The sequence below is a fragment of the Elephas maximus genome, chromosome 5 (assembly GCF_024166365.1).
Source record: "Elephas maximus indicus isolate mEleMax1 chromosome 5, mEleMax1 primary haplotype, whole genome shotgun sequence".
In the NCBI taxonomy this organism is placed as follows: Eukaryota; Metazoa; Chordata; class Mammalia; order Proboscidea; family Elephantidae; genus Elephas; species Elephas maximus.
The window spans coordinates 147267624-147294720 of record NC_064823.1 but is presented as its reverse complement, the minus strand read 5'-3'; the positions used below and the strand labels follow the sequence as shown (position 1 = coordinate 147294720).

Sequence of the window (27097 nt, the reverse complement as noted above, 5' to 3'; positions counted from 1 at the left end):
TGTGGTGTGACTCTTGTATATATTATTATAAACCCATTGACTAATATTGATGATCATTTTGGGTCCTTCAGTGATTGAACTTACCAGTTTGTGTAATGGTGACATGGCACGTAGTCTCTAAAATGAATCAGCCCGAAAGGAATAGTATTAACTAGTGAGGACTTACACTGTCTGCCAGGTACTGTTCTCAGTGTTTTTGTGTATTAAACTTAAGAATCTTCACAATAACCCAGTGAGGTAGGTATGTTATTATCCCAGTATTACAGATGAGAAAAATGAGGTACAAGAGAGTTTTGATGACATGCCCATGTCACAGAGCAAGAAAGTCCTAGAGCAGAGATTTAAACCCAGGGTGTTTTGAGTCAGTGATTTGAGAGGATGTGGGGTTTACTTGAAATCATGAATAAGAAATCAGATCCTGAAAGGGTCTGTCAGTGGGTAAGCTATTGGCTCGCCTCCTGGAACTGCAGCTGATTGTCTTAGTCATCTAGTGCCGCTGTAACAGAAATGCCACAGTTGGATGGCTTTAACAAAGAGAAATTTATTCTCTCAGAGTCTGGGAGGCTAGAAGTCCAAATTCAGGCTGTCAGCTCCAGGGGAAGGCTCTCTCTATAGGTTCTGGAGGAAGGTCCTTGTCATCTACTTCCCTGATCGAGGAGCTTCCTTCCAAAGGACACACTCTGCTCTGGGTCCTTCTTTCTTGGTGGTATGAGGTCCCCAACTCTGCTTGCTTCCCTTTCCTTTTATCTCTTGAGAGATAAAAGGTGGTACGGGCCATACCCCAGGGAAACTCCTTTTACATTGGATCAGGGGTGTGACCTGAGCCAAGGGTGTTACATCCCACCCTAATCCACTTCAACATAATCCAATCTTGCCTCATTAACCACAGGCAGAGATTAGGATTTACAACGTAGAGAGAAATTATATCAATCACAAAATGGAGGACAACCACACAGCACTGGGAATCATGGCCTAACCATGCTAACACATTTTGGGGGGACACAATTCAATCCATGACACCAATAAACAAAATTCCATTTCTGCAGATTTAGAGCAAAGCTCTCCTCATGTTTTACTTCTGTATCAGGTGGATCAAATTACCCATGAAGGGAATCTTTGCTTTTTTTTTTTTTTAAGACTAAAGACATTTGACAAGAAAAGCTGTTTATGCAGTTATTTTTAACATCTTAAAAATGGGATGTAAAAGGATACTGTGTCTGAGCTGGCTTGTGGAGAATGGATGTGAATGGACAGGCATATAGTATTTATTAGAGAGCATTTCACAGGAATCGTGAGTAATCAGATTCCCCCAAGTATCTGTTATAGACTGAATTGGGTCCCCCCAAAATATGTGTTGGAATCCTAATCCCTGTACCTTTGGGTGTCTTCCCATCTGGGAATAGAGTTTTTGTTAATGCCATGTCAATGTAGGGTGTGTCTTAAATCACTTTTGAGATGTGAAAGAGCAGACAGGCACAGAGATGGAGGAGGATAGATGCCAAGCAACATGAAGGTCATCAACCCAGAAACAAACTCTGAAAAGAGACAAAGACTTTCCCCTAGAGCCGACAGAAACTTTTCCTAGAGTCGGTGTCCTGAATTCAGACTTGTAGCTTCCTTAAGAGTGAGAAAATAAATTTCTGTTCGTTAAGGCCACCCACTTGTATTTCTGTTATAGCAACACTAAGAAACTAAGACAGTATTCATGTTCAGAAGGTAGTTTGTCAGGAAAATGGGATCAAAGAGGTGGAACTACCTGTATATGAAGGGAAGCTAAAAACATTTAGATTTCTTCTGGGCAACTTAGAAGGCCAAATAGGGATTTCACAGAAGACTTTCTATCAAAAGCTGCTTAGTGGATAACAGAGCAATAAAACTCTTGCTTACTAGTGTGTGGGATACAAAAGGCCTTGGATTCATGTGCTTATCTAATCTGGTTGGAACCAAACTTAATAGTTACTGCCTGATCACCTAGCTTTTAGATACCTTACAAACCCTTTGCTATCGTGTAGGGTCGTTATGATTCCGAACCGACGACAGTGGGCTTTTGCTGATCCTCAGACCCGCTCCCTGGGGCTGGTTGTATTGTCCCCAGCTGTATCAATCAGGGTTAGCTATGGCTGTGGAAAGGAGCCCTGGTGGTGCAATGGCCAATCGCTTGGCTGCTGTCTGGAAGGTTGGCAGTTCAAATCCACCAACCACAAAACACCTGGCGATCTGCTCTTATCAAAATTACAGCCTAAGGAAACCCTATGGGGCAGTCCCACTTTGCCCTATAGGGTAACTGTGAGTTGGAATCAACAGCACAAAGCAACAAAAAGCAACAACATGGCTATACAAAAAAAAAAAAAAAAACCCATTTCCGTCGATTCCAATTCATAGTGACCCTACAGGACAGAGTAGTACTGCCCCATGGGGTTTCCAAGGCCGTAAATCTTTATGGAAGTAGACTGCCACATCTTTCTTATGAGGAACCGCTGGTGGTTTCAAACCACTGACCTTTTGGTTAGCAATCAAGTGCTTTAACCACTGTGCCACCAGGGTTCCAGTTAAACCTCCATAAACCAAAAAAAAAACCTGTTGCTGTTGAGTCAATTCTGACTCACAGCAACTCCGTAAGACAGTAGAACTGCCCCTACAGGATTTCCGAGGCGTGTCTGATGGATTTGAATTGCCAAGCTTTTCGGTTAGCATCCATAGCTCTTAACCACTTTGCCACCGGGGCTCCTAAGCCTCCATAGCAATCTGTTAATGGTGTTCTGAAATGTGATTTTTTTGGCAATAGTTCTAAAGGATGTAAAAGGTGGCTGGAAGTAGGGAGTTCAAGGCTCAGGGGCAGCCCCATGGAAATCGGAAACCAGAAGCCCAGACTCTGAGATCTACATCACCATCATGGCCTCAAGGCTTCTCATAGTCCACGGTGTTGGGGTTCAAGGCAACATGAAGTTGAGGAAAGGGTGTGGGGTAAAATGGTGCACTGGCCTCTGAATTAGAGGCTTTTAAGGAGCTTTTGTTGAAGTCCCATGTAACACTGCTCCTTCTATCATCAACGAGGACTAAACCATGGTTACTGCAAGGGGTTCTGGAAAACAAAGATGTTTAGCTGAGAGCATTGTCATCCTGATAAGAAGGGGAAGGAGAACAGGAGGTGGGCAACTAGCAGGCTCTGTGACACCATCGTGGATATAAGGAACCTGAAGCTCAAAAAGAGGTAAACTGCTCATGCCTGTGAGCTAGAAAGTAGAACGAGGATTAGAACCCAGCTCAACAGATCTGGAAAGCCCAGCATCTGTGTGCCCCAATAAACATCCTTGAGCACAAGAAACCATAACTGAAAATTGTGCAGTTTGTAATCCCCTGCTATAAAGAGACAGTGCACATTGTGAGGGCAGGGACCATATTTCTTTCTATTGTTGCATCTGCATTTAGCACAGGACCCAAACCATTGTTGTGTGTTGTTACTGGTTGAATGGATGAGAAAGGAAAAAACATGATGGAAAACGAATTTGATGAAATGTTGGAATGTTTAGAAACTAAAGGAGGTTTTAGGATTACAGCAGAGTCAATCTAAAGCTGCTGTCACACACCCAAAAAACCCACTGCTGTCAAGTCGATTCTGACTCATAGCGACCCCATAGGGTTTCCAAGGCTGTAAATCTATTCAGAAGCAGACTGCCACGTCTTTCTCCTGAAGACCCGCTGGTCATGCCCTCAATGTCCTAAAAGTAGGGAATGCTACTATTTGGGAGTGAAGGATTCATTGATTTAGCTAGGGCTCTGAACCTGTTCATTCCAGTTTGATTCACTCCTGAGAATTTACATTTCCACTCCAGATATACTGAACCAAAATCTACATTTTAACAAGACCCCAAGTGATTCTTCTGTATACATATACATTTCAACAAGATCCCCAGGTGATTCTTATGTACTACATTTTTACACACAAAAACACGCGCCTTCTAAGTTTGTTTGCCAACTGTCCCCTCTGCCCCATGAGGTATTTTCATAAGTGCAGCTATGACAATTTTTTACATGTTGCTATAAAAACATACGAGCCCTGGTGGCTCAGTGGTTGAGAGAGCAGCTGCTAACCAAAAGGTTGGCAGTTCGAATCCACCAGCCACTCCTTGGAAACTCTATAGGGCAGTTGTACTGTGTCCTATAAGGTCACTGAGTCGGAATCTACTCAACTGAAACAGGTTTGGTGGTTTTGGTTTTATGAAAACATTAGCATAGCATGTTCATTATTTGCATAAAATACAGTGTACATAAGAATCACCTGGGGATCTTGTTAAACTATAGATTCTGATTCAGTGTATCTGAGGTGGAAATGCAAATGCTCAGTAGGGGGTCTGAACCAGAATGAACCGGTTTGAAGCCCTGGGTTCAGCAAACATCTATTTCATGCCTTTCCTGTGTCAGGCACTGTAGAAAGTGCTTGGGATGGCACAGATAGAGTCCCTACCCCTAAAGAGTTCACAATCCAGGGTTGGAGGAAGAAAAATTGTAAATTTATCATTTTGTGCATCAGTCTGGCAGTACTGACCATTTCCTTGGGTTCCTTTCTCTGCAGCAGCCCATATTTTATAGCTGCCATGAGCTACAGGCTCTTCCCTTGCATCTTGATCCTGGGAAAATGTAGGCCGCAACCCTAATCATCAGAAAAGCCAAATTCGACAAATTCTGTTATGCATTCCATTCTCAATCTGTGGGGTGTTTTTCGAAGCAAACCACGGAATTTATCTGACAATGTCTCACCATCTCTGTCTCTACCGCCCTGGTCCAAGCCGCCATCTTCTCTGCCTACACTCCTAGATACTGCCTCGCTGATCTCCACCTCCCCTCTGCTTGTTCTCGTTATCAGTATAAGTAGAAAGATTATTTTTAAACAAATCACATAGGGTCATTCCCTTTTCTCAAGTCACTCAATTTATGCCAGGCGCTGTACTGGGCTCCCTACATACATTATCTTATTCTCTCAGTGTCTTTCCAAGGCAGTGTTTTCCCATTTATAAATGAGGAAACACGCTTTCAGCAAAATCCAAAAGCTGTGAGTGCTTTATCTGTGACCTACTCTGGGACAAATCCAAGAGAAATATCACTGGCCAAGCTCACAGACAGCTTACATGGCGGTTAGAAAAGAAAGCTTAAAGCATGAGAAACAGTCTTCCATTAAGCCAGACATTAAAGGGATTTGAAAAAATGTAAAACCATGCCAACTCTTCTCACTAATTTAGTTTTTGTTTTGGAAAATGCAGGCAATTCCCGGTTCTGAACAGCCGATTTATGTGCAACCTATAGTTACCAACCAACCTCCATAAAGCCTATTATATTAAAAATTCAAGGTGTATACAATGGCTCATAATAATGAATGGAGCTACTTTGTGATCAAAACATTATTACTGTATTATTATGTTAAAGATGTTTTAGTGTATCTGGAAGGGTTTAATGTTTTTTATGCATAGAAAGGTACACTATATACCACATACTAAGACAAACATTTGACTAACTGATGTTAGATACAAACCATACCTAAACTGCTCTGACTTACATACAAATGTGACTTAAAGACAAATTTAGGAACAGGACTTATTTGTAATCTGGCGACTGCCTGCAGACTTGTATTTGCAGTAGAGCCCTGGTGGTGCAGTGCTTAAGTGCTTGGCTGCTAACTGAAAGGTCGGCAGTTCAAACCCACCAGCAGCTCCACAGGAGAAAGATGTGGCATTTGGCTTCCCGAAAAATTACAGCCTTAAAAACCCTATGGGGCATTTCTACTCTGTCCTGCAGGGTTGCTATGAGTTGGAATTGACTGTAACAGGGTGGATTTTTTTTTTGGTTTAACATGTGTAGGGTAATAGCTATATGCGTCCCCTCCCTAATGGAATGAGCTTTGCTGGGGATGAATTCGGGATGGACTCGGCTAAGGTACAAGGCCAGGAGTGGCATGACTGGGCCAGGGGCCAAAGCCAAAGAAGGCCTTATCAACAAGAAGAAAAACATCTGGGCCTGGACATGTAGTCCCTGGGAACACTGACTGCCCAAGGACATGGGAGAAAACGATGAGCCTTGGTCCCGGCTGGAGTGGTATATAAGCTTGGGCCCCTTGCTAGGTGGTTGTGGAAAATACTCCAGCTAGCCACCACTGGAGAGCAGCTGCTTGCCCGTGTCAGTGAGTTTCCCTGAATAAATTCATGAATCTGGAAAGGGCTACGTGTCAGTTCTTCAGATTATCTGCCAGGACACAGTAAGGGTCTTTCCTTGCTGGGGCTGTCCCCCGACAACATGTAATGGGTTTATTCTTGTTATTCTGAAATACTAGTTTTAAAAAGTTCTCCATTTTAATTTAATTAATTGGTAATATTGTTTTACCTATTCTTTTAATTTAATAGGTAAATATTGGCAGACATGATCCACATAAACAAAAACATTCAGGGGCCTTAATAATTTTTAAGAGTGTGATCGTTAGTTGAGGCCAAAATAGTTTTCAAACTGCTGGAGTAGACTAGTTCTCTCCTGGTGTTTTATTTTTGTTCATTTAATCTACAAATCGAAATTGTGTCTATTATGCCAGGTACGGTTCTGGGTGTTGGGGTTACAGGTGAAAAGACAGACAACCCCTGGTCTCCTGGAGCTTGCTTTCCAGTTGGGGTAGGAAAGTTGGGAGGAAATACAGCTAATGAAGAAGAAAACAAATTAACATGGTAATTTTAGATAATGTTTAAATTAGGTGAAGAAAATTAAACAGGGTAAAGAGGCCAGGAGTGTGTGGGTCTAATTTATATTGAGGTTGGGAAGACAACCTTTGCACTGAAACCAGGTTGGCAAAGGGAAGCTTCTGCCTCTTCTCTTGACCATCTCAGCCCTAGTTCACTTGCTTTGGCTGTGCTGGCCTTCCTGTGGTTCCTTAAATGTGCTAGACAGGTTTCCTCCTTAGCCCCTCAACCTTTCTAGAAAGTTCTAAGTTTTCATTCAAGGTCTCCTTGGAGAGGTCTTCCCGGACCCTTTATTCCAAAGAGCACCCTCCCGTCACTCCAAACCTGTTGCTGTGGAGTCCATTACGACTCATATGGACCCTACAGGACAGAGTAGAACTGCCCCCATAGGGTTTCCAAGGAGCAGTTGGTGGATTCGAACTGTTTGGTTAGCAGCTGTAGTCTTAAAACTGCCTCACCAGGGATCCTGCCCATCGCTAGCCATGATTTTTGATGGAACCATAAATATTAAAGTGAACACGGCCAGGCACATACAATGTGCCTCAACAATGTTAGTCACATGGAATCAAATTTATATTAAAAATAGATATTTTGTTATTTCAAGAGGGTTTTTCTCATCCACGAAATTCATGACCCAAAGTTAATTAGCGTCCCACCCCACCTGCTCTGCACCCACCCAAATTAACTGTTCCAAAGAGCAGACTGTAACAGAAAAACAGACATGGGCTTCTTTAATCTGAATTTCTGGAGGTCTCGGGACTGCATACAGGTAGAGAGGTAGTTCTTCCATGAAGTTACCTTTTTAATTTCTACAGACTACTAAAAAAAACTAAACATGCTCTCCTCACGTCATTTCCGACTCATAGCGACCCTATAGCCTGTGAATGTTAAAAATGTTAACTTATAAGCCATTAAATACTTCATTACCACAGAGACCTGTATTCTTTTTTTTAATTTTTTAAAATAATTTTTATTGAGCTTTAAGTGAAAGTTTACAAGTCAAGTCAGTCTCTCACATATAAACTTATATACAGCTTACTGCATACTCCCACTTACTCTCCCCCTAATGAGTCAGCCCGCTCCCTCCTTCCAGTCTCTCCTTTCGTGACAGTTTTGCCAGTTTCTAACCCTCTCTACCCTCCCAACTCCCCTCCAGACAGGAGATGCCAACACAGTCTCAAGTGTCCACCTGATACAAGTAGCTCACTCTTCATCAGCACCTCTCACCAACCCATTGTCCAGTCCAATCCATGTCTGATGAGTTGTCTCCAGGAATGGTTCCTGTCCTGGGCTAACAGAAGGTTTGGAGACCATGACCGCTGGGATTCTTCTAGTCTCAGACCATTAAGTCTGGTCTTTTTATGAGAATTTGGGGTCTGCATCCCACTGTTCTCCTGCTCCTTCAGGGGGAGACCTGTATTCTTTAAGCAAAAGTTTTTTTTAAGTCTCTCTGAATTCTCCATTCTCTAGAAGCGGCTTCCTCTTGTATGGTGGAATGTTGCTCCAATTTACAAGTTGTTTATTAAATCACAGAGCAATCAAATATTGTTATTTGTTTAAATCAATACATGATTATATATATTGTGCTTTAGGTGAAAGTTTACAATTCAACTCAGTTTCTCATACAAAAACTATACACAAATGGTTATGTGACCCCAGCTGCTCTCCCTATAATGTGACAGCACATCACTCTCTCCACCGTGTACTTCCTGTGTCCATTCAACCAGCTCCTGTCCCCCTCTACCTTCTCATCTCACCTCTGGACAGGAGCTGCTCATTTGGTCTCATGTAAAAAAAGATTTTTTTTTTTTTTATCTACTTGAGCCAAGAAGCACACTCTTTACCAGTATAAATTAATACATGATTATATTTTTAACAGTCGTTATTACCTGTCTCTTCCTATAAGAATTTAAGAAGAACGTCATCTCTCTTGTTTCAGGTACATCCACAGTAACTGGATTAGTGATGGGTACATCAAAAAAAAAAATAAATTCTCAATAAATGTTTGTGGAATGAATGGATGACTCCACCTTTTACCAACGGGTAAGCCGAGCTGGGAACACAAAGTCGCTTGGCCAAACTCAACAGTGTTTTTAGGACAAAATCGGGACTAGCACAGGAGTGGCCTGATTCTCTCTAAGGGCTCGCTCCACCGTAGTTGTTAGGTCTCCTCTCCACACACCTGTCAAAGCCACTCAGAGCCTTCAATTTTCAAATAAGTGAAAAAAGAGACGCAAAGCCGCCTGCGCGTTATAACGGATGGAAATGTAAAAGGCTGGCACCCAAAGGCTTACTCCCCCCGCGCCCGACAGGCGCTTCCGGGTGCCCACCTGTCACGTGACCAGGCTCCCCACGTGACCTACGGCGCAGGCTACCACGCATGCTCAGCGGGCCGCTTCCCAGCCATTGCAGATATGGCGGCTCCGCTGGGTGGCATGTTCTCGGGACAGCCACCGGGGCCCCCGCCGCCCCCTCCGGGACTCCCGGGCCAGGCTTCGCTTCTTCAGGCCGCACCAGGGGCTCCGAGAACCTCCAACATTACCTTGGTGGACGAATTGGAGTCCTCTTTCGAGGTAAGATGGGTCATGAAGGTCTGTCCCGGTCCTCCCTCTCCTGAAACGTGAGCCACTCACGCGCAGGTTATCTTCTCCAGGCTCCCAGCTCCCGATATATAAATGGGGAAACTGAGGCTCAGAGAAGGTAAGTCACTTGGCCTTAGCCCCCACGGTAAGTGGTGGGCAGCATTCTACTCAGCCTTGCTAGCGGTGACGCACGAAGTTTCTGGAGATAGGTGGGCTTGAAATTTGGCCACCTCCCCACACCTCCAGCCTTGGGATACCTCCATGGTCCTAGCTGGCTTTTCTGGTCCCATCCTGTTCCTGATCCCAGCCGTGAGCACCTACTGCCGCGTTCCTGCGTGTGTGCAGCATGGGCTTGTCCTTTTCGCCGCGTAAAGTTACAGACTGTAAAACGCTACCACACCCTGTATGCTTTCCGCGGGACTCTACCCTTAAGGTCCTTAAGTTACAGTACTGTTGGAATTGAAATGGACTTATTTAAAAGTTGCTGTGAGGGTCTCGGGCCCAGGAAGGAGCGAAGCTGAAGGTTAGAGAGGCAGGGAAGCAGAGATGACCGAAAGTCTGAGTTCTGCCCAAAGAGTTTATTGTGTACAAAGACGGTGAGATGTGTACAGGTGACTGAAGGGAGGTGGGGAGTGGTAGTAGACACAGGAGAGGTAAATGTAAGTGCTTTGGTGGTTTCCATCAGCCTCTAATGTGGAAGGTGCCATTCGTGTGTGGAAATGAAGTAACTTGGAGCTATTTTTTCCAACATTTTAATCCTATTTGAGTTTTATGCTGTATGTAATAGTACAGTACTACATGGATATAGTTTGCAAATATATTGTTGGGATCACACGTCAGGACAGGTTTCATCAGAGTTTCTGTTCTAAGAGACTAGGAAGAAAGGCCTGGCAATCTACTTCCAAAAATTAGCCAACGAAAATCCTATGTATCACAACAGAATTTTGTTTGATATAGTGCTGGAAGATGAACCCCCTAGATTGGAAGGCACTCAGAATACACAGTGGCTGCAGCAGTGGGCTTGAGCATACCGACAGTTGTGAAGATTGAGAACTGGGCATTGTTTAGTTTTGTTGTACATGTGAGCACCATGAGTTGGAGCTGACTCTCTGGCAGCTAATAACAGCAAGCTTTAAAGGAGCACCCAGCATTGTTCTTGAGGTAAGGTAGGTAAGGTGGTTCTCGGTTATGAGTTCTTGCTGAAAGACTGGCCTGGTGGTATGGCTGGTAGATATCTTGGCCAAATCTGACTGCTTCATGCAGCTGCTTAAAAACTTTCAGTGACCACTTGTGGCTTTTAGGACAAAACCAGAAGCTTGACTTTGGTCTTCCAGGCTCTGGATGTGTCATTTGTTTGTTTTTTCTTTGGGCTTCCAGCCTCACCTTCCCCCAGCTCTTGTGCCACTTCCTTAGGACCCCTCCTTGCTTCCTTTGCAGCACTTACCACTAAGCCAGGCGCCATGAAGGCAGAGCCCACTTGTACTGCTAATACAATGGTTGTTGTTTTGTGCTGTCTAGTTGATGCCGACTTATAGTGATCCCGTGTGACAGAGCAGAACTGCCCCATAGGGTTTCCTAGGCTGTAATCTTTACGGGAGCAGATCACCAGGTCTTTTCTCCCACGGAGCCACTGGTGGTTTCGAACCACTGACCTTTCGCTTAGCAGCCGAGCACTTAACCATTGTACCACCAGGCTCCTTGATAAAGTGTTGCCGTTGTGTGCTGTCGAGGTGACTCTGACTCATAGTGTGCCTAGAAGACAGAGTGGACCTGCCCCCATAAGGTTTACTAGGCTGGTGGATTTGAACTACTGACCCTTTGGTCATCAGCCAAGTGCTTAACCATTGTACCTCCAAAAAACCAAAAACCAAATCCGTTGTCATCAAGTCAATTCCAACTCATAGTGACCCTCTAGGACAGAGTAGAACTGCCCCATACAGTTCTAGGGCTCTACCACAGAGCGGCTGGTAGGTTTGAACTGCCGCCCTTTCAGTTAGCAGCCAAGTGCTTAACCACTGCACCACCAAAAAAAAAAAAACCAAGCCCATTGCCGTCAAGTAGATTCCAACTCATAGCAAACCTATAGGACAGATTAGAACTGCCCCATAGAGTTTTCAAGGAGTGACTAGTGAATTTGAACTGCCGACCTTTTTTGGTAGCAGGTGATCTCTTAACCACTGCTCCACCAGCCTCCCACTGGGCCACCAGGACCCCATACTGCAGTGGTAGCAGATAGCAAGCACTTGAAGAGTATTCGTTAGTGTGTCCGGCCCTGTCCTGGGTGCTGAGAATCCTGAGAGAAGCTCCTGCCTTCCAGGAGCTCATCACAATGTGGTGGTGGAAATGTATCAATGACAGCCATTGCTGTGCTGCAGGAGTGGTGCTGTGCGAGAGGTAGCCCTGGGTACTGTGGGAACACATGCAGGTGTGGCTGTCAAAGAAGGCTTCCCAGAGGGCCTGAAACCCACAGGGGCATTCGGATGAGCCAGGTACGGGGCTGGCAGAGGCACTGCATGGCCCTGCCCTGTGCTGCTGGGTGATCATCCACCTAGTCTTCTCTCCAGACTCAGCTCAAAGGCCATGTTTTCTCTGGAACCTCTCGTTTTTCCTTCTTGTGGTCTGTGTGCACCTGTGCTCTGGAGCCTCCAGGGACTCGTGTACCTGCCACCTGCTTCTCTTTCTGTCTGGGTGCAGCCCCTCGAGGCCTCTGGCTTTCTCATTCTTCTGGGACTGAGGAGGTTGCTTAGTAAATGCCGTTTGACAGAATGAGTTTATTGAAATCATGCACTCTTGTTGTGGGAGGGAACGTTGGAGGCTGCCTAGCTCCATCCCCTCCTTTTACAGATGGGGAGACTGAGGCTCACAGAAGGGAAGTGACTTGCCCAAAACCAAACCTTGGGTTTGTAGAAATCAGGACTGGCACCTGGGTCTCCCGACTTCCAGGCAAAGACTCCTCAGCTTACTTCTGAAGAGCACATTCTTTGTACACAACGCCTCACACTTTCTTCTCCGCACAACTGTCCAACTGTCTATAGAGGCCTGCGTGTTTAATTCATTTTTTAGAAAGGGTGAAGAGAGGACCCAAATTCCCAAGATCATGTTTCTTCCCACTCCTGTGGTGGCCCTGCTGGCTCTGGGCGAGTAGCCCTGGCTTTCTTGGCGAGTTTGGGGTTGGTTGGCCTCCTGGTAGGACCAGGTTTCATAGAGCAGACATCCCCACCCCAGCTCAATCCTAGCAGGAGTCGGCTTTCAATATAACATGCAGATTGGGTGTCCTGAGAGTTCCTGATTTGTGGCGCGGTCATGGGCGGTGGGGAGGACTCCTGGGATATTCTCCACAAATCAAATGGGGAAACTGTCGGCAGGAGAATCCGTTGACTCCCCAGAGGCCCTCATGTCTCACTGATGGCCTACATTGGGTCTCAGATCGGCCTGCCTCACACCAAGTGTGGTTTGTTCACTGTCGGCGTTGCTGTGCTTTCCAGAAGTGTGAGGCTTCCTTTCTGGCTCCTTTTCCCTGGCTCCTTACTGCAGCCCTCAGATGGGCCTTCTTTGTGCATTTTCTGAGAGTTGCGCGTGTGGACACTCTGTGTGGCAGAGTCACATGGGTGTCCCAAATGGTGCCCCGTCAGAGAGAACTTCTGCTTTGGGACTTGGTTATCCATGTGACTCTCAACTTGTCCCCCTTTTAGGCCTCCCAGTCAGTCATTAACACAAATTTATTCAGCACCCACTCTGCACCACGTGGTGTTCCAGGTTCTAGAGGTCCAGAGGTGAACAAACCACTAAAATCAGTTGCGATCAAGGCAGTTCTGACTCATGGCCACCCCATCTGTGTCAGACTGAGAACTGTGCTCTATAGGGTTTTCAGTGGTTGTGATCTGTCAGAAGTAGACTGCCAGCACTTTCTTCCAAGGTGCCTCTGGGTGGCTGTTGTTACGTGCCGCCCAGTCGGTTCCAACTCATAGTGACCCTGTGTACAGCAAAATGAAACACCACTTGGTCCTCCAGATAATAATGAATAATGGACTAAAAGAGTGCATATGACAGCAGTTAACTGTGCGAACCCGCACGTGTCTGTCAGTTAGTCGTACTGTGGGGGCTTGTGTGTTGCTGTGATGCCGGAAGCTATGCCACCGGTATTCAGATACCAGCAGGGTCACCCGTGGTGGACAGGTTTCAGCTGAGCTTCCAGACTAAGACTAAGAAGAAGGACCCTGTAGTCTACATCTGAAAAGCATGAGCCAGTGAAAACCTTATGAATAGCAGCGGAACATTGTCTGATATAGTGCTATAAGATGGGCCCCCCAGGTTGGAAGGCACTCAAAAGATGACTGGGGAAGAGCTGCCTCCTTAAAGTAGAGTCGACCTTAATGACATGGATGGAGTAAAGCTTTCGGGACCCTCATTTGCTGATGTGGCATGACTCAAAATGAGAAGAAATAGCTGCAAACATCCATTAATAATCGGAACCTGGAATGTACAAAGTATGAATCTAGGAAAATTGGAAATCGTCAGAAATGAAATGGAACACAAACATCGATATCCTAGGCATTAAGTGAGCTGAAATGGACTGGTATTGGCCACTTTGAATTGGACAATCATATAGTATACTATGCTGGGAATGACGACTCGAAGAGGGATGGGGTTTCATTCATCGTCAAAAAGAACGTTTCAAATCTATCCTGAAGTACAACGCTGTCAGTGATAGGATAATATCCATAAACCCAAGTATCCATACGGCTACAAAAAAGACCAGTTAATATGACTGTTATTCAAATTTATTCACCAACCACTAGGGCCAAAGATGAAGAAAGAGAAGATTTTTATCAGCTGCTGCAGTCTGAAATTGATTGAATCAAGATGCATTGATAATTACTGGCAATTGGAATGCGAAAGTTAGAAATGAAGAAGGATCAGTAGTTGGAAAATACGGCCTTGGTGATAGAAACAATGGCGGCGATCGAATGATAGAATTTTGCAAGACCAATGACTTCTTCATTGCAAATACCTTCTTTCACCAGCATAAATGGTGACTATACATATGGACCTCGCCAGATGGAACACACAGAAATCAAACTGACTACATCTGTGGAAAGAGACGATGGAAGAGCTCAATATCATCAGTCAGAACAAGGCCAGGGGCCGACTGTGGAGCAGACCATCAATTGCCCATATGCAAGTTCAAGCTGAAACTGAAGAAAATCAGAGCAAGTCCACCAGAGCCAAAATATGACCTTGAGTATATCCCACCTGAATTTAGAGACCATCTCAAGAATAATAGATTTGATGCATTGAACACTAGTGACCGAAGACCAGATGAGTTGTGGAATGGCATCAAGGACATCATCCATGAAGAAAGCAAGAGGTCACTGAAAAGACAGGAAAGAAAGAAAAGACCAAGACGGATGTCAGAGGAGACTCTGAAACTTGCTCTTGAGCGTCGAGTAGCTAAAGCAAAAGGAAGAATCAATGAAATAAAAGAACTGAACAGAAGATTTCAAAGGGCCTCTCGAGAAGACAAAGTATTATAATGACATGTGCAAAGAGCTGGAGATGGAAAACGAAAAGGGAAGAACACGCTCGGAGTTTCTCAAGCTGAAAGAACTGAAGAAAAAATCCAAGCCTCAAGTTGCAATAGTGAAGGATTCCGTGGGGAAAATATTAAATGATGCAGGAAGCATCAAAAGAAGATGGAAGAAATACACAGAGTCATTATACGAAAAAGAATTAGTTGATGTTGAACCATCTCAAGAGGTGGTATATGATCAGGAACCGATGGTACAGAAGGAAGAAGTCCAAGCTGCTCTGAAGGCATTGGCGACAAACAAAGCTCCAGGAATTGATGGAATATCAATTGAGATGTTTCAACAAACAGATGCAGCACTGGAGGTGCTTGCTCGTCTATGACAAGAAGTATGGAAGACAGCTTCCTGGCCAACCGACTGGAAGAGATCCATATTTATGCCTATTCTCAAGAAAGGTGATCCAACCAAATGCGGAAATTACAGGACAATATCATTAATATTACACGCAAGTAAAATTTTGGTGAAGATCATTCAAAAAACGGCTGCAACAGTATATCAACAGGGGACTGCCAGAATTTCAGACTGGTTTCAGAAGAGGACACGGAACCAGGGATATCATTGCTGATGTCAGATGGATCCTGGCTGAAAGCAGAGAATACCAGAGGGATATTTACCTGTGTTTTATTGACTATGCAAAGGCATTCGACTGTGTGGATCATAACAAACTATGGATAACACTGGGAAGAACGGGAATTCCAGAACACTTAATTGTGCTCATGAGGAACCTTCACCATAGATCAAGAGGCAGTTGTTCGGACAGAGCAAGGGAATACTGATTGGTTTAAAGTCAGGAAAGGTGTGCTTCAGGGTTGTATTCTTTCACCATACCTATTCAGTGTGTATGCTGAGTAAATCCGAGACGCTGGACTATATGAAGAACAGGGCATGAGGACTGGAGGAAGACTCATTAACAACCTGCGTTATGCAGATGATATGACCTTGCTTGCTGAAAGTGAAGAGGACTTGAAGCACTTACTAATGAAGATCAAAGACCACAGCCTTCAGTATGGGTTGCACCTCAACATAAAGAAAACAAAAATCCTGACAACTGGACCAATGAGCAACATCATGATAAACAGAGAAAAAATTGAAGTCAAGGATTTCATTTTACTTGGATCCACAGTCAACAGCCATGGAAGCAGCAGTCAAGAAATCAAAAGACACATTGCATTGGGAAATCTGCTGCAAAGGACCTCTTTAAGGTGTTGAAGAGCAAAGATGTCACCTTGAAGACTAAGGCGCACCTGAGCCAAGCCACGGTATTTTCAATCACATCGTATGCATGTGAGAGCTGGACAGTGAATAAGGAAGGCTGAAGAGGACGCCTTTGAATTGTGTTGGCGAAGAATATTGAATATACCATGGACTGCCAAAAGAACGAACAAATCTGTGTTGGAAGAAGCATGGCCAAAATGGTCCTTAGAGGCAAGGATGGCGAGACTGCATCTTACATACTTTGGACATGTTGTCAGGAGGGATCAGTCCCTGGAGAAGGACATGATGCTTGGCAGAGTACAGGGTCAGCGGAAAAGAGGAAGACCCTCAACGAGGTGGATTGACACAGTGGCTGCAACAGTGGGCTCAAGCATAACAACGATTGTAAGGATGGCGCAGGACCAGGCAGTGTTTCGTTCTGTTGTGCCTAGGGTCGCTGTGAGTCAGAACCGACTTGACGGCACCTGACAACAACAAGAACAACTGTGTGAAAAATAACAAAGCTGGGCTCGAGATGAAGCATGAGCAGGAAAGGACAGTCAGAATGGCCTCTCTGAGGAGGTGACAGTTGACCTGAGTTCTGAGTGGATGGTGATACTAGTCATGTAAAAATAGGGGGAGGGGCCGGAGGCAGGATAGTGGTCCAGGCCCTGGTGTGGTATGAGGTACAGTAGTCTGTCAGTATCTGTGGGGGATTGGTTCCTGGACCCCTCCCCCTGAGAATACCAAAATCCAAGGGTGCTCAAATCCCTGATATGAAATGGTGTGGTGTTTGCCTGTAACCTACGCACATCCTCCTGTATACTTTAACTCATCTCTGCGTTACTTACGATACTTATTACAATGTAAGTGTTGGGTAAATGGTTGTTATGCTGTATTGTTTAAGGAATAATGAGAGGAAAAAAAAAGGTTTTTTTTTTTTTTTTCCGGATATTTTCGATCTGCAGTTGGAATCCACAGATGCAGAAGGGCAAGTGGTAGGTGAGAAAGCAGACGGTACTGCCACAAACACCAGCTCCCACCATGGACCTAATTAGGACTCAGTTTACCAAATGTCTTTACTTGCTTGACGTAACCCAGATGTTACAAACTCAATGAGTTCATTCATGAGAAAATATTTCTTACTGTGAGATAAGAGTTTTGGTGTGTAAATGACGGTTTTTCTTCCATGATGTGCTTTGGTCCCACAGACCTGCTTTGCTTCCCTGGTGAGTCAGGACTATGTCAATGGCACTGATCAGGAAGAAATTCGAACTGGTAAGAAGTCCCACTGTTTAGACAGTTTTCATGCCTTCGGCAAGATTCTGAAATCCTGATTTTACGCTTGATGTGTCTCAGTCCTGCTTGTATCCAGAGACATTTTCCTGGGAATAAGGTTTTTGTAGATAATCTCTATAAACTGCTGGTTCTCTGGTCTTTGTTCAGTTTATTAATTGACATCTTCTGTCACTCATGAGTAAAAACCTAGTAAGTTTTTGGTTTTTCATGAGTATCAGTTTTTCATATGGGTTCTAGGGCAAAGAAGCCTGATAGGGTATAACCCATTGCATCGATTCCAACTCGTAGCAACGCAATAGTAGAGAATAGAACAGCCCCATAGGGTTTGCAGGGAGCAGCTGATGGGTTCGAACTGCCGACTTTGATTAGCAGCCGAGCTCTTAACCACTGTGCCACCAGGGCTCCAGTAGTATGTAGTGTTCTTAAAAAAAAAAAAAAAGGTTGTATTGCGTTTTGCCCAGGTGTTGCGGAGAGAACTCTGTCTGCCCTGCCCTCATGCCCCCCTCTGCCGTGCTGTCCCCGGAGGCAGCCGCTGCTGCCACTTCCTTTGCATCATACTTTAAATGGAAATCATGGTGCTAATTGCTAGATCTCTAGCACCCCCTTCAGAAGAGCTCCTGGCTTTGACGTTGCGCTGAGGCCTCTTAGTCACCTGATAAAAGCACAGATTATCCCCCGTTTAATCTGGGTCAAGACATGGGGGGTTGGGAGGCCATTATTGTTGCTGTGGCCAGGATTAAAATCCCGGAATACATCTATGAGAAGGTGCTGGCGCTTCATTTATGAGGGAAATATGTGTCTAATGTTTTTGTTCAGTTAACATTTTGGTCTTTTTTTTTTCCTAAGGTGTCGATCAGTGTATCCAGAAATTTCTGGATATTGCAAGACAGACAGAATGTTTTTTCCTACAAAAAAGATTACAGTTATCTGTCCAGAAACCAGAGCAAGTTATCAAAGAGGTACAAACGCATTTTTTTCCCTCAACTTTCAGGAAGCACAGTTGGTGTCAGGATTCCATTTATGATTTTCCTACTAGTTACAGAAGGGTTTTTTAGATTGGGTATAAAATGTTGCTCGTCAGTGTTCAGGACAACCTGGGTAAGTAGTGGAGCCAGGGAGTGGGGGCGTGGAGCAAAGCGCTTCAAACAGAGCAGCGCTGCTCTTGTTTCATTCAGTGGGCTTTTCTGGAAGATTTTCTTAAAAGTTTCTGCTCGAAAAAGGTTGAAAGGCCATTAATGTAGACAATAAGCTTGCTTTGGACCAACATCCTCGGTTGCCTCACTCCAAGCATTACACCCAAGAACGGCTCTGTTAACTTTTGTTCAACAAATCACAAAGTAACTGTTGCGACCCAGCCGGCTTGCAAGTCATGACCTAATTTATCTCAGTTGTAAACCAGGGGCATTTGAAAGTGTGTTGGGGTTGTCATGGTGACTAGGTGCTTTAGCGGCATTTGGTGGTTGGGTCAGGAAAGCACCCTGCCTGCAGTGTTCAGGAAGGCAGACTCATCTTGCTCCAGGCCAGCAGTGCCCAGAGAGAAACACTGAGTGGAAATTAGTCGTTCTGGGGCCGGTTTTGAGTAACTGCTCCCACTAGTTGACCAGTTAATCAAAAGGGTTCTTTTCATTCATGACACCAACTGTTGAGAAGAGGGTGAGTGGTCAGAAGATGATATTCTTACAATTCATTATGTCAGATCATTTCCTGATTTGGATAATTTAGCAACAATACAGGTATGTTCGAGGCCTGGTCTTAATGAAGAATTATAATGTTGGTATTCATAGAAAGCTCTGGAAAATGAGATTTTAATGTTTCATAATTTGCACAGACAGAACAGTGGTTGTGGCTTTTTTATAGCAGTTAATATGTGTTTCAGGTGCTTTGTGTGGGACTCGCAACAGGAGCATCTGGGCAGGGACAGCAGGTGTCTGGAGGGCCGGGATGGAAAAAGACTGATTTCTTTCTTGTTGGCTGCCCTTTGGTACTTTTTCAGTCTTGTAGCTTGTGTATTACCTATTAAAAAAAAGTTAAAGATAAAATTGCCCAGTATTGAGCCAGCATCTTTCATTTGAAGAACTACTGCTTAGGATTATTCAAACTGTAGTACCAAGCAGAGTACCAGACTTCTCATGGTTTAATGGATCCCCTCTGTTTTGCATTTACTCCGTGGCGCTCTTGACTAATTAGGGCCTGTATTCATTTTTCATGAGCTTGCTCTGACTTGCTCCATCGTCTTCGTTGTAGGATGTCTCGGAACTAAGGAATGAACTGCAGCGGAAAGATGCCCTGGTCCAGAAACATCTGACCAAGCTCCGGCACTGGCAGCAGGTACTGGATGACATCAACGTGCAGCACAAAAAGCCGGCCGACCTCCCTCAGGGCTCCTTGGCCTACCTGGAGCAGGCGTCGGCCAACATCCCCGCGCCGCTGAAGCAGACCTGAGCGCCAGAGCAAAGGCTGACTCATGCATAAGTCCGCCTGAGGACGGCTGTGCACAATACCCATTCTCGTGGGCATGGTCTTTTGGAGGAACTCTTTGCCAGACAGTGAGACGATTTCCGTTTCATGCTTCCCGCTGAGCTTCTCACCCTATTTTTATAAGCTGTTTATCTCTCCAGTACTTCCTAAGATGTCTATAGCTTTGATAAACCAGGCAGATGTGTTTTAAGTTTAGACTTAGTTCAGTGTGATGTCAATTACAGATGCCTTTTCGTGGTTTTTTGGCTGTTTTATATTTGTGTGACTTTTAATTTCTTCATGTGTACTTCTTGAAAGTCCTGGTGGCTTAGTCGTTGAGAATTTGGCCGTTAACCAAAAGGTCAGCAGTTCAAATCCACCAGGTGGTCCTTGGAAACCCTATGGGGCAGTCTACTCTGTCCTATAGGGTCACTCTGAGGTGGAACTGACTGGACGGCAACGAGTTTGGTTTTGTGTATTTCTCGTTGTTATATTAATTTGTGTGATCTGAGGGAGAAAATCACCCTAGTCTGGGCATCAGATGAGGATTTTGGTGGTAGGCCCCGTATGATAATTGTTCCTCAGTAGTAGTGTCGGAAAGCATGTGAATTTGGGATGTTCCAGACTTTGAACTACCTCAAGAAGAGGAATCTAATGCAACCCTGTTTGTGAGGAGCGAGGCTATTGTGTAACAGCTTAGGTTAGTGTAGTAGTACTGCTACTTTGGTTTGGGGTAACTTTATTCTTTGTGTGGTGCTGAATTACTTTTTTCGGGGCGGGGGTGAGGAGTAGGAGAGGGGATACGCTAAATTGTGTTATGCTCTGCACTAAAGGAATCAGTTCCAGGACCGGGCAGACCCTGTTGTCATATAGCATGGCTGTTGGGTGTAGGTTAAGTGTGAGGGGTTAAAGTTTGCTGTGATACTCTTAGTCTAGTTTAGTTTTCTTTTTGCTTTTCTGGAGGAGAGACAGTTTCCATTAAGGAAGCTTTTTGCTAATGGATGGTCTTGATTCCAGAGACGGGGGGCCCAGGGTAGGGGAGTGGGCAGTAGGGTGGCCCTGTGCTACCGGACCACCATAAAAATATGTCCAGCCTCAGCCTTTGGGAACATATCTTAACCTCGTTACTTCATAGGCCCCTCAGAGTCTCTCTGAATCACCATTGAGAAATACAGATCAGCATTGTTTCTGGTGCTGGTTAGATGAGGTTTTTGTTTCTCTGTTTTATACATTCTCATTAGGTGACATCCCTCTACCCAACACAGACACTCTGTTGTCTTTGGATGGGCTGCACTTCTTTGACTGGTGCCTTGGGTCCTTTTGGTTTCTTTAGCCTTGAAGGCCCCATCCCACACGCATTCAAATCCACTTACCCTTCCTGGCCCAGCCTAGATGTTCCCTGGTCTGTGAAGCCTTCCAACCCCTTTCCTCTGCATTCCAGGGCACAGGACTTTTGATCTCTTCAGTAGCCCATGCTGGGCTCTCCTTGTGAGTTAGTGATTTGTATCTCTCCCTACCTTTTGCTTTTGTAAGCCCATGATAATCATGCATATGTGTGTGTGTGTGTGTGTGTGTATACATATATTTTTTTTTTCCCCAGTTACTGTTGAGTTGATTCTGACTTATGAAAACTCCCTATGTGTGAGAGTAGAACCGTGCTCCATTGCTTTTCGATGGCTGATTTTTCAGAAGGAGGTCCCCAGGCCTTTTCTGAGGCACCTCTGGGTAGACTTGAACCTCCAACATAGCAGTTAGCAGCCAAGCGTGTTAACCATTTATACACCCAAGGATTCCTTTAAAGATATGTGAAAAAAAAAAACCAAACCCGTTGCTGTCAATTCGATTCTGACTCATACTGGCCCTACAGGACAGTAGAACTGCCCCATAGGGTTTCCAAGGCTGTAAATCTTTACAGAAGCAGACTGCCACATCTTCCTCCCGCAGAGTGGCTGGTTAAGTTTGAACCACCGACCTTTCAGTTAGCAGCTGAGCTCTTAACTACTGCGCCACCAGGGCTCCTGTCTTTAAACATACAAAGACCATATGTTATCACTTATACATAATACTTACTAGTCACTTTGTGTGTGTGTGTGTGGTGTCTGGCAGATGGACCTGTAGATTCCCAGCCTGAGGCCAGTGAACCCCTAGCAAAATGAAAAATACCTCCTCAGTTGGAATGGATAGGTTACACAGAGCTTTTAAAAATTGTTTTTACTCAACATTATGTCATTTCAAGGTTGCTAACCTGGTCATCTTGTGCTGATTGGAAGCTCTAATTGGCAGCTTTAGACTTCTTGATTAAAAACCTAAATAAAGGTGTTCTTGGTAGAACAATTGGTAGTTGTTCTTTTTGGTGCTTAGCAAAAAAAAAAATCTTCAAGTTATCAGTCATTGCCATTTTTAAAATTCAAAGTTTTCTTTAAATAAATGGCAACTTTTCAAGCTGTGTGTATGAAATATTTTTTTATGACATCTTATTGGTTGATGAACATAGAAAACACTGAGCTGCTGTCTCTGTCAGTGAGAAGATACAAGCAAGCCATCTGGGAGTTCCCTTATCTTCCACTTGGGATAACCCTGCCCTCATCACCCGGCCAGGTTTGTTTTTTTCTTCCTGTTCCATCTGCTGCGGGGTGATGATGGGAGATTAGTGCAACCTTAGAAGTCTAAAGGATGCGGGGTGGCGATGCGTGTCATAAAAACCAAGCCTGTTGCCTTCAAGTCAGCTCCAACTCATGACGACACATGTGTTACAGAGTAGAAGTGCTCCCTAGAGTTTTTGTGGCTGTAATCTATGTAAAAGCAGATCCCTAGGCCTTTCTTCCACAGCGCCACTGGGTGGGTTTGAACCACTGACCTTTCGGTTAGCAGCAGGGGCCTGTGCCACCATGGCTTCTTGTCCCTACCATAAAAAAAATAGCTCCATTTAATTTGCCAGCCTGGACCCTGAAGAATCCAGATAGATCCTAGAGAAGATTACAGACCTCGAAGCTTCAGTTGCAGCCGCTACGAGCAGTTAGTAGGGCCTCAGGTACAATGTATGCAGCTATCTATGTGACAAATACATTTTTCTCTGTGCCAATTAAACCCTTTGCATTCATATGGAACAGGCAATATGCCTTTCCGATTTTGCTCTGGGAATAGGTTAATGCCTCTGTCAGTACAGTCTGGAAATTATTAATCAAATCCTGTTGTTTCTCCTGACTCCATCTTAGGCCCATTTATTTCTCTTCATCTCCACCATCACCTCTAAGCCATCACCATCTCTGTTCCCCTCTGCTCTTGAGAGATGGATGGAATCAGATCATGCAAATTGAGCAATGAGAAAAAATTTTAAACTATCAAGTTTCTTTGTCACTATTGTCTAGACTACAGAGGAAAGAATAGCATTCACTGCTGGTGGAGGTGCGCTGGCTAGGAACCTTCTGGACGGTACTTTGGTAATAAACTAGAGCTTTTAAGTATGTGTCCTTTGGTGTTTTCGTTCAATAATTCAAGGAACATATCTTAAAAAATGATAGAAGCATGCAAAGATTTCATTTTTAAAGACATAATTATGGCAGGGGGGATCTGGAAATATAGGAAAGTCTTGTTCACCTGCAACATGAAGACTCAAAAGGGATGTAGGGTCTCCATAAAATTCTAAGCTCTGTGGAATAGATATGTACAGAGACCAGAGGTTAACAGTGGTTCCCAGGGGCGGGAGGGAGGGAGTGTGAGGGAAATGGTTTCAGAAGCATTAGTTCTTGTTTCTGGGGATGGAAAATTTGGTGAAGGACATCAGTGATAGTTGCACAACAGGATAGATGTTCACTGAATTGTGTATATGAGGAATGTTGGATTGGCAAATGTGCTGTCTGTATTTTTACGTTAAAATTCTTTGCAGCAGATACAACATAGTATAAAGTGCAGCCAACTTTGCAAGGTGTCAGGAGTTGGAGCGTTGGGAAGATTTTTCAATGCATGTACGTTATGTAGTCAAAAAACAAACATCATCCTAAAATGCCCACCCTAAGCTGAAAGGAAAACTAGAAAAATATTTGACACTGAAAAATGAGATGGCATGTTACATTCATGATGACATTCATTTGCACTGCACAGGAATTGTTTCACTGGGGCCTTGTGTTCTGATTAGATGGTATTTTTACCTTTAGTTTGTGCACTGGAATGGTCATCACATTTCTCTTAAAATAGCATTTATAAGTATGTAACAACAACAACCAGTCTTGTTGCTGTCGAGTCAGTTCTGAGTCACAGAGACCTCGTGTGCAGAGCAGAACTGCTCCGTAGGGTTTTGGAAGCAGATTGCCAGGCCTTTCTTCCCAGGTGACTATGGGTGGGTTTGAACCGCCAACCTTTCAGTTAGTAGTCAAGTGCTTAACTGGTTGTGCCACCCAGGAACTCTAGTGTATAAACAGGTACTTCTTATTTGAAGATTACCTGAATGAGATTAATGTGAACTTCCTATTCCCAAACTCTTGTCTTCATCTAACCGCACTTTCCTATGGAAAAGCAAGACAAGTGACAAACATTTGTATTATGCAGTTGTTTAAAGTTTTATTTGAGGAGCAAAGATTGGACAGTGCACAGAAGAATCATCTGTTTTATGGGCCACCTGCTGGGCCAGCACCAAAAGATGGAGAATTATTTTGCCCACTGAGAGTTGTACTGAGTCTCGTCAGATGTTTACGCCCTGTCAGAGGGTAAGAGAATTCAGTGTGCACTGAGGGCACGGTCGGCACTGGGAGGGGCCATGCCAGTTCCCTTAATCTACCCGGAGTCCATGCAACGGGGGTGGGCAAAGCACCATGAGGCAAATGGCCCAAACCCAAAGACCAGGCATTCAGCAGACCCTTCACTTCAAAGAGCAGACAGTAGAAACGTTCACACAGATTCCCAAGTTGTTACACTCACTGAAATTGAGACGTACGGTAGGCGAACTTGGTTATTCACAGAAAAATCCTTGTGGGGCTTAATTCCAACTCATGATAGGACCCTTTAACACATATCTGCTGAATCCTCACAAAGCTCGCATGAGGTAGGTGTTACCAAACCAAACCCACTGCTGTCGAGTTGATTCCAACTCATAGCAACCCCATAGGTCAGAGTAGAACTGCCCCGTTGAGTTTCCAAGGAGCGCCAGGTGGATCTGAACTGCCGACCTTTTGGTTAGCAGCCGTAGTACTTAACCACTACGCCACCAGGGTTTCCGAGGTAGGTGTTAGCCCATGTGTAATCTACTACCTGTGGTGGACCCTAGAGTCACGCTGCTCCATCTAAGCGTGCCAAGGGTCTCTTGCTGTCCATGCCAAGTAGTTCTGCATTGGCTTTCCTGGTTATTTTACACTTTGTTTTATTCCTCTTCCTACTGAGGTTGGATGTGCATCTTTTTAATTGTATCATTTTACACTGGAATAACTTTACAAGTGGCAGTGGTGACTAGCAGCCTTAGGAAAAATGAGAGCGCTTTTAAAAGTACACCATGGAAATCACAAATCCGATCAGCTGCAAGACAGACTATGGTTTCATGGACACTAGAAATACAACACGTAGGTCATTAGTAATATTGTTTTACGGGTGCTTGTTGATAACACTGGCTTGCTATATCTTAATGCCAAGGAATTTTGTTTTTTTAAATGACCTGGTGCCACAATGAAACAGTATGAAATGTGAATGCCAATTTTTGTTTCAGCTGCCATTCATATATAAATGGTGTTACAAGCAAGTTATTTGGTTGGGTGGTTTTTCAATTCATTTCCTCAGTCAAATGTCCTTTTTAAAAGAAACGTGTTTCAAATGTCCTCTTTGTGATGTATCCCAAGGATCCATTTAGAAAGAAAAGTACTTGGTAAACCATTCCTGGTGGACAGAGCCTTGTTTCTGCTGGGCTTCTTTGGGCTGGGCTGTTTCACCTTCCTGTGTCCTAAAAACAAACAAAATTTTTCTTACATGGTTCTGAGAATTATTCAATAAGCAACTTAATACCTGCCATCTTCTCAGGGACAGGTAATGGCTTCCTGACTCTTCAGAAGACACTAGAACGTGACTATATAATATCAGTAGCTGGAAACAAGGTAAAGGAGTGAGAGAACGTGTCTAATTTCTCCTTGGAAAACAAAGTTTTCCGTAGTTTCATTTAAGATTCAGTGGTTGCTATACTAATGAAATTATCTTGTAACATTTATTATTTATTTGAGGTACAAATTAGGCAATAAACACCAGAAATAAAAATAAAGAAGGAACTGTTTAATTCAACATAGTATTATAATTTATTGCTTCTTCAAAGTTACCTGTTACTACTTACTGTATTCCAGCATCTCAAGGAGATTGTGGAAATTAGCCCAATACATTGAAAAAGGGAAGTGGTAGGTAAGCAGTTGCCACGTAACCTAGCTGAACGGTCTCTGTCTGCATTTGGGAGACTTCATATAAAACAGAGGGAATGTACCTTTAAATACAGGAACTCAATACTGCGATGGAGTCCCTGGATAGTACAAAGGTTAAAATGCTTGGCTGCTAACCAAAAGGTTGGAGGTTTGAGTCCACTCAGGCACTTGGAAGAAAGGTCTGGTGACCTACTTCTAAAAAATCAGGCATTAAAAATCTTGTGGAGCTATTACAAAGCATCTTCTCTGACCATAAGGCCATAAAAGTGGGAATCAATAACAGAAAAATCAGGGAAAAGAAATCAAACACTTGGAAACTGAATACCCTGCTCAAAAAAGACTGGATTATAAAAGACATTAAGAATGGAATAAAGAAATTCTTAGAATCCAATGAGAATGAAAACACTTCCTATCAGAACCTTTGGGACACAGCAAAAGCAGTCCTCAGAGTTCAATTTATATCAAGAAATGCACACATCCAAAAAGAAGGGCCAAAATCAAAGAATTATCCCTACAACTTGAACAAATAGAGAGCAACAAAAGAAACACTCAGGCACCAGAAGAAAACAAATAGTAAAAATTTTAGAGCAGAACACAATGAAATAGAACACAGAAACACAATTGAAACAACAAGACCAAAAGCTGGTTCTTGAAAAAATTAACAAAATTGATAAACCACTGGCCAAACTGACAAAAAAAAAAAAAAAAAAAGGAGAGGAAGCAAATAACCTGAATAAGAAAAAAGATTGGTGATATTACAACAGACCCAACTGAAATCAAAAGAATCATATCAGATTACTATGAAAAATTGTACTCTAACAAATTTGAAACCTAGAAGAAATGGATGAATTCCTAGAAACACACTACCTATCTAA

At 43.9% G+C, this 27097-nt stretch overlaps 2 protein-coding genes across 2 annotated transcripts in view; one reads left to right on the top strand and one right to left on the bottom strand.

The window, feature by feature from the left end:
* The first annotated feature begins 9098 nt into the window (after window positions 1–9098).
* Window positions 9099–23509, top strand: MED28 (mediator complex subunit 28). Its single transcript, XM_049887036.1, has 4 exons — window positions 9099–9289; window positions 17292–17358; window positions 18226–18338; window positions 19624–23509. Exons 1-4 carry the CDS (start codon window positions 9131–9133, stop codon window positions 19819–19821), a joined length of 537 nt encoding a protein of 178 aa, XP_049742993.1. The 5' UTR covers window positions 9099–9130; the 3' UTR covers window positions 19822–23509.
* Window positions 23510–25482: 1973 nt separating this feature from the next.
* Window positions 25483–27097, bottom strand: part of FAM184B (family with sequence similarity 184 member B) — a 159471-nt gene continuing 157856 nt past the window's right edge. Inside the window, exon 18 of the mRNA XM_049887008.1 lies at window positions 25483–25759. Coding sequence (XP_049742965.1) covers window positions 25666–25759 — 94 coding nt within the window. The 3' untranslated portion in view covers window positions 25483–25665. The remainder of the gene's footprint in view (window positions 25760–27097) is intronic.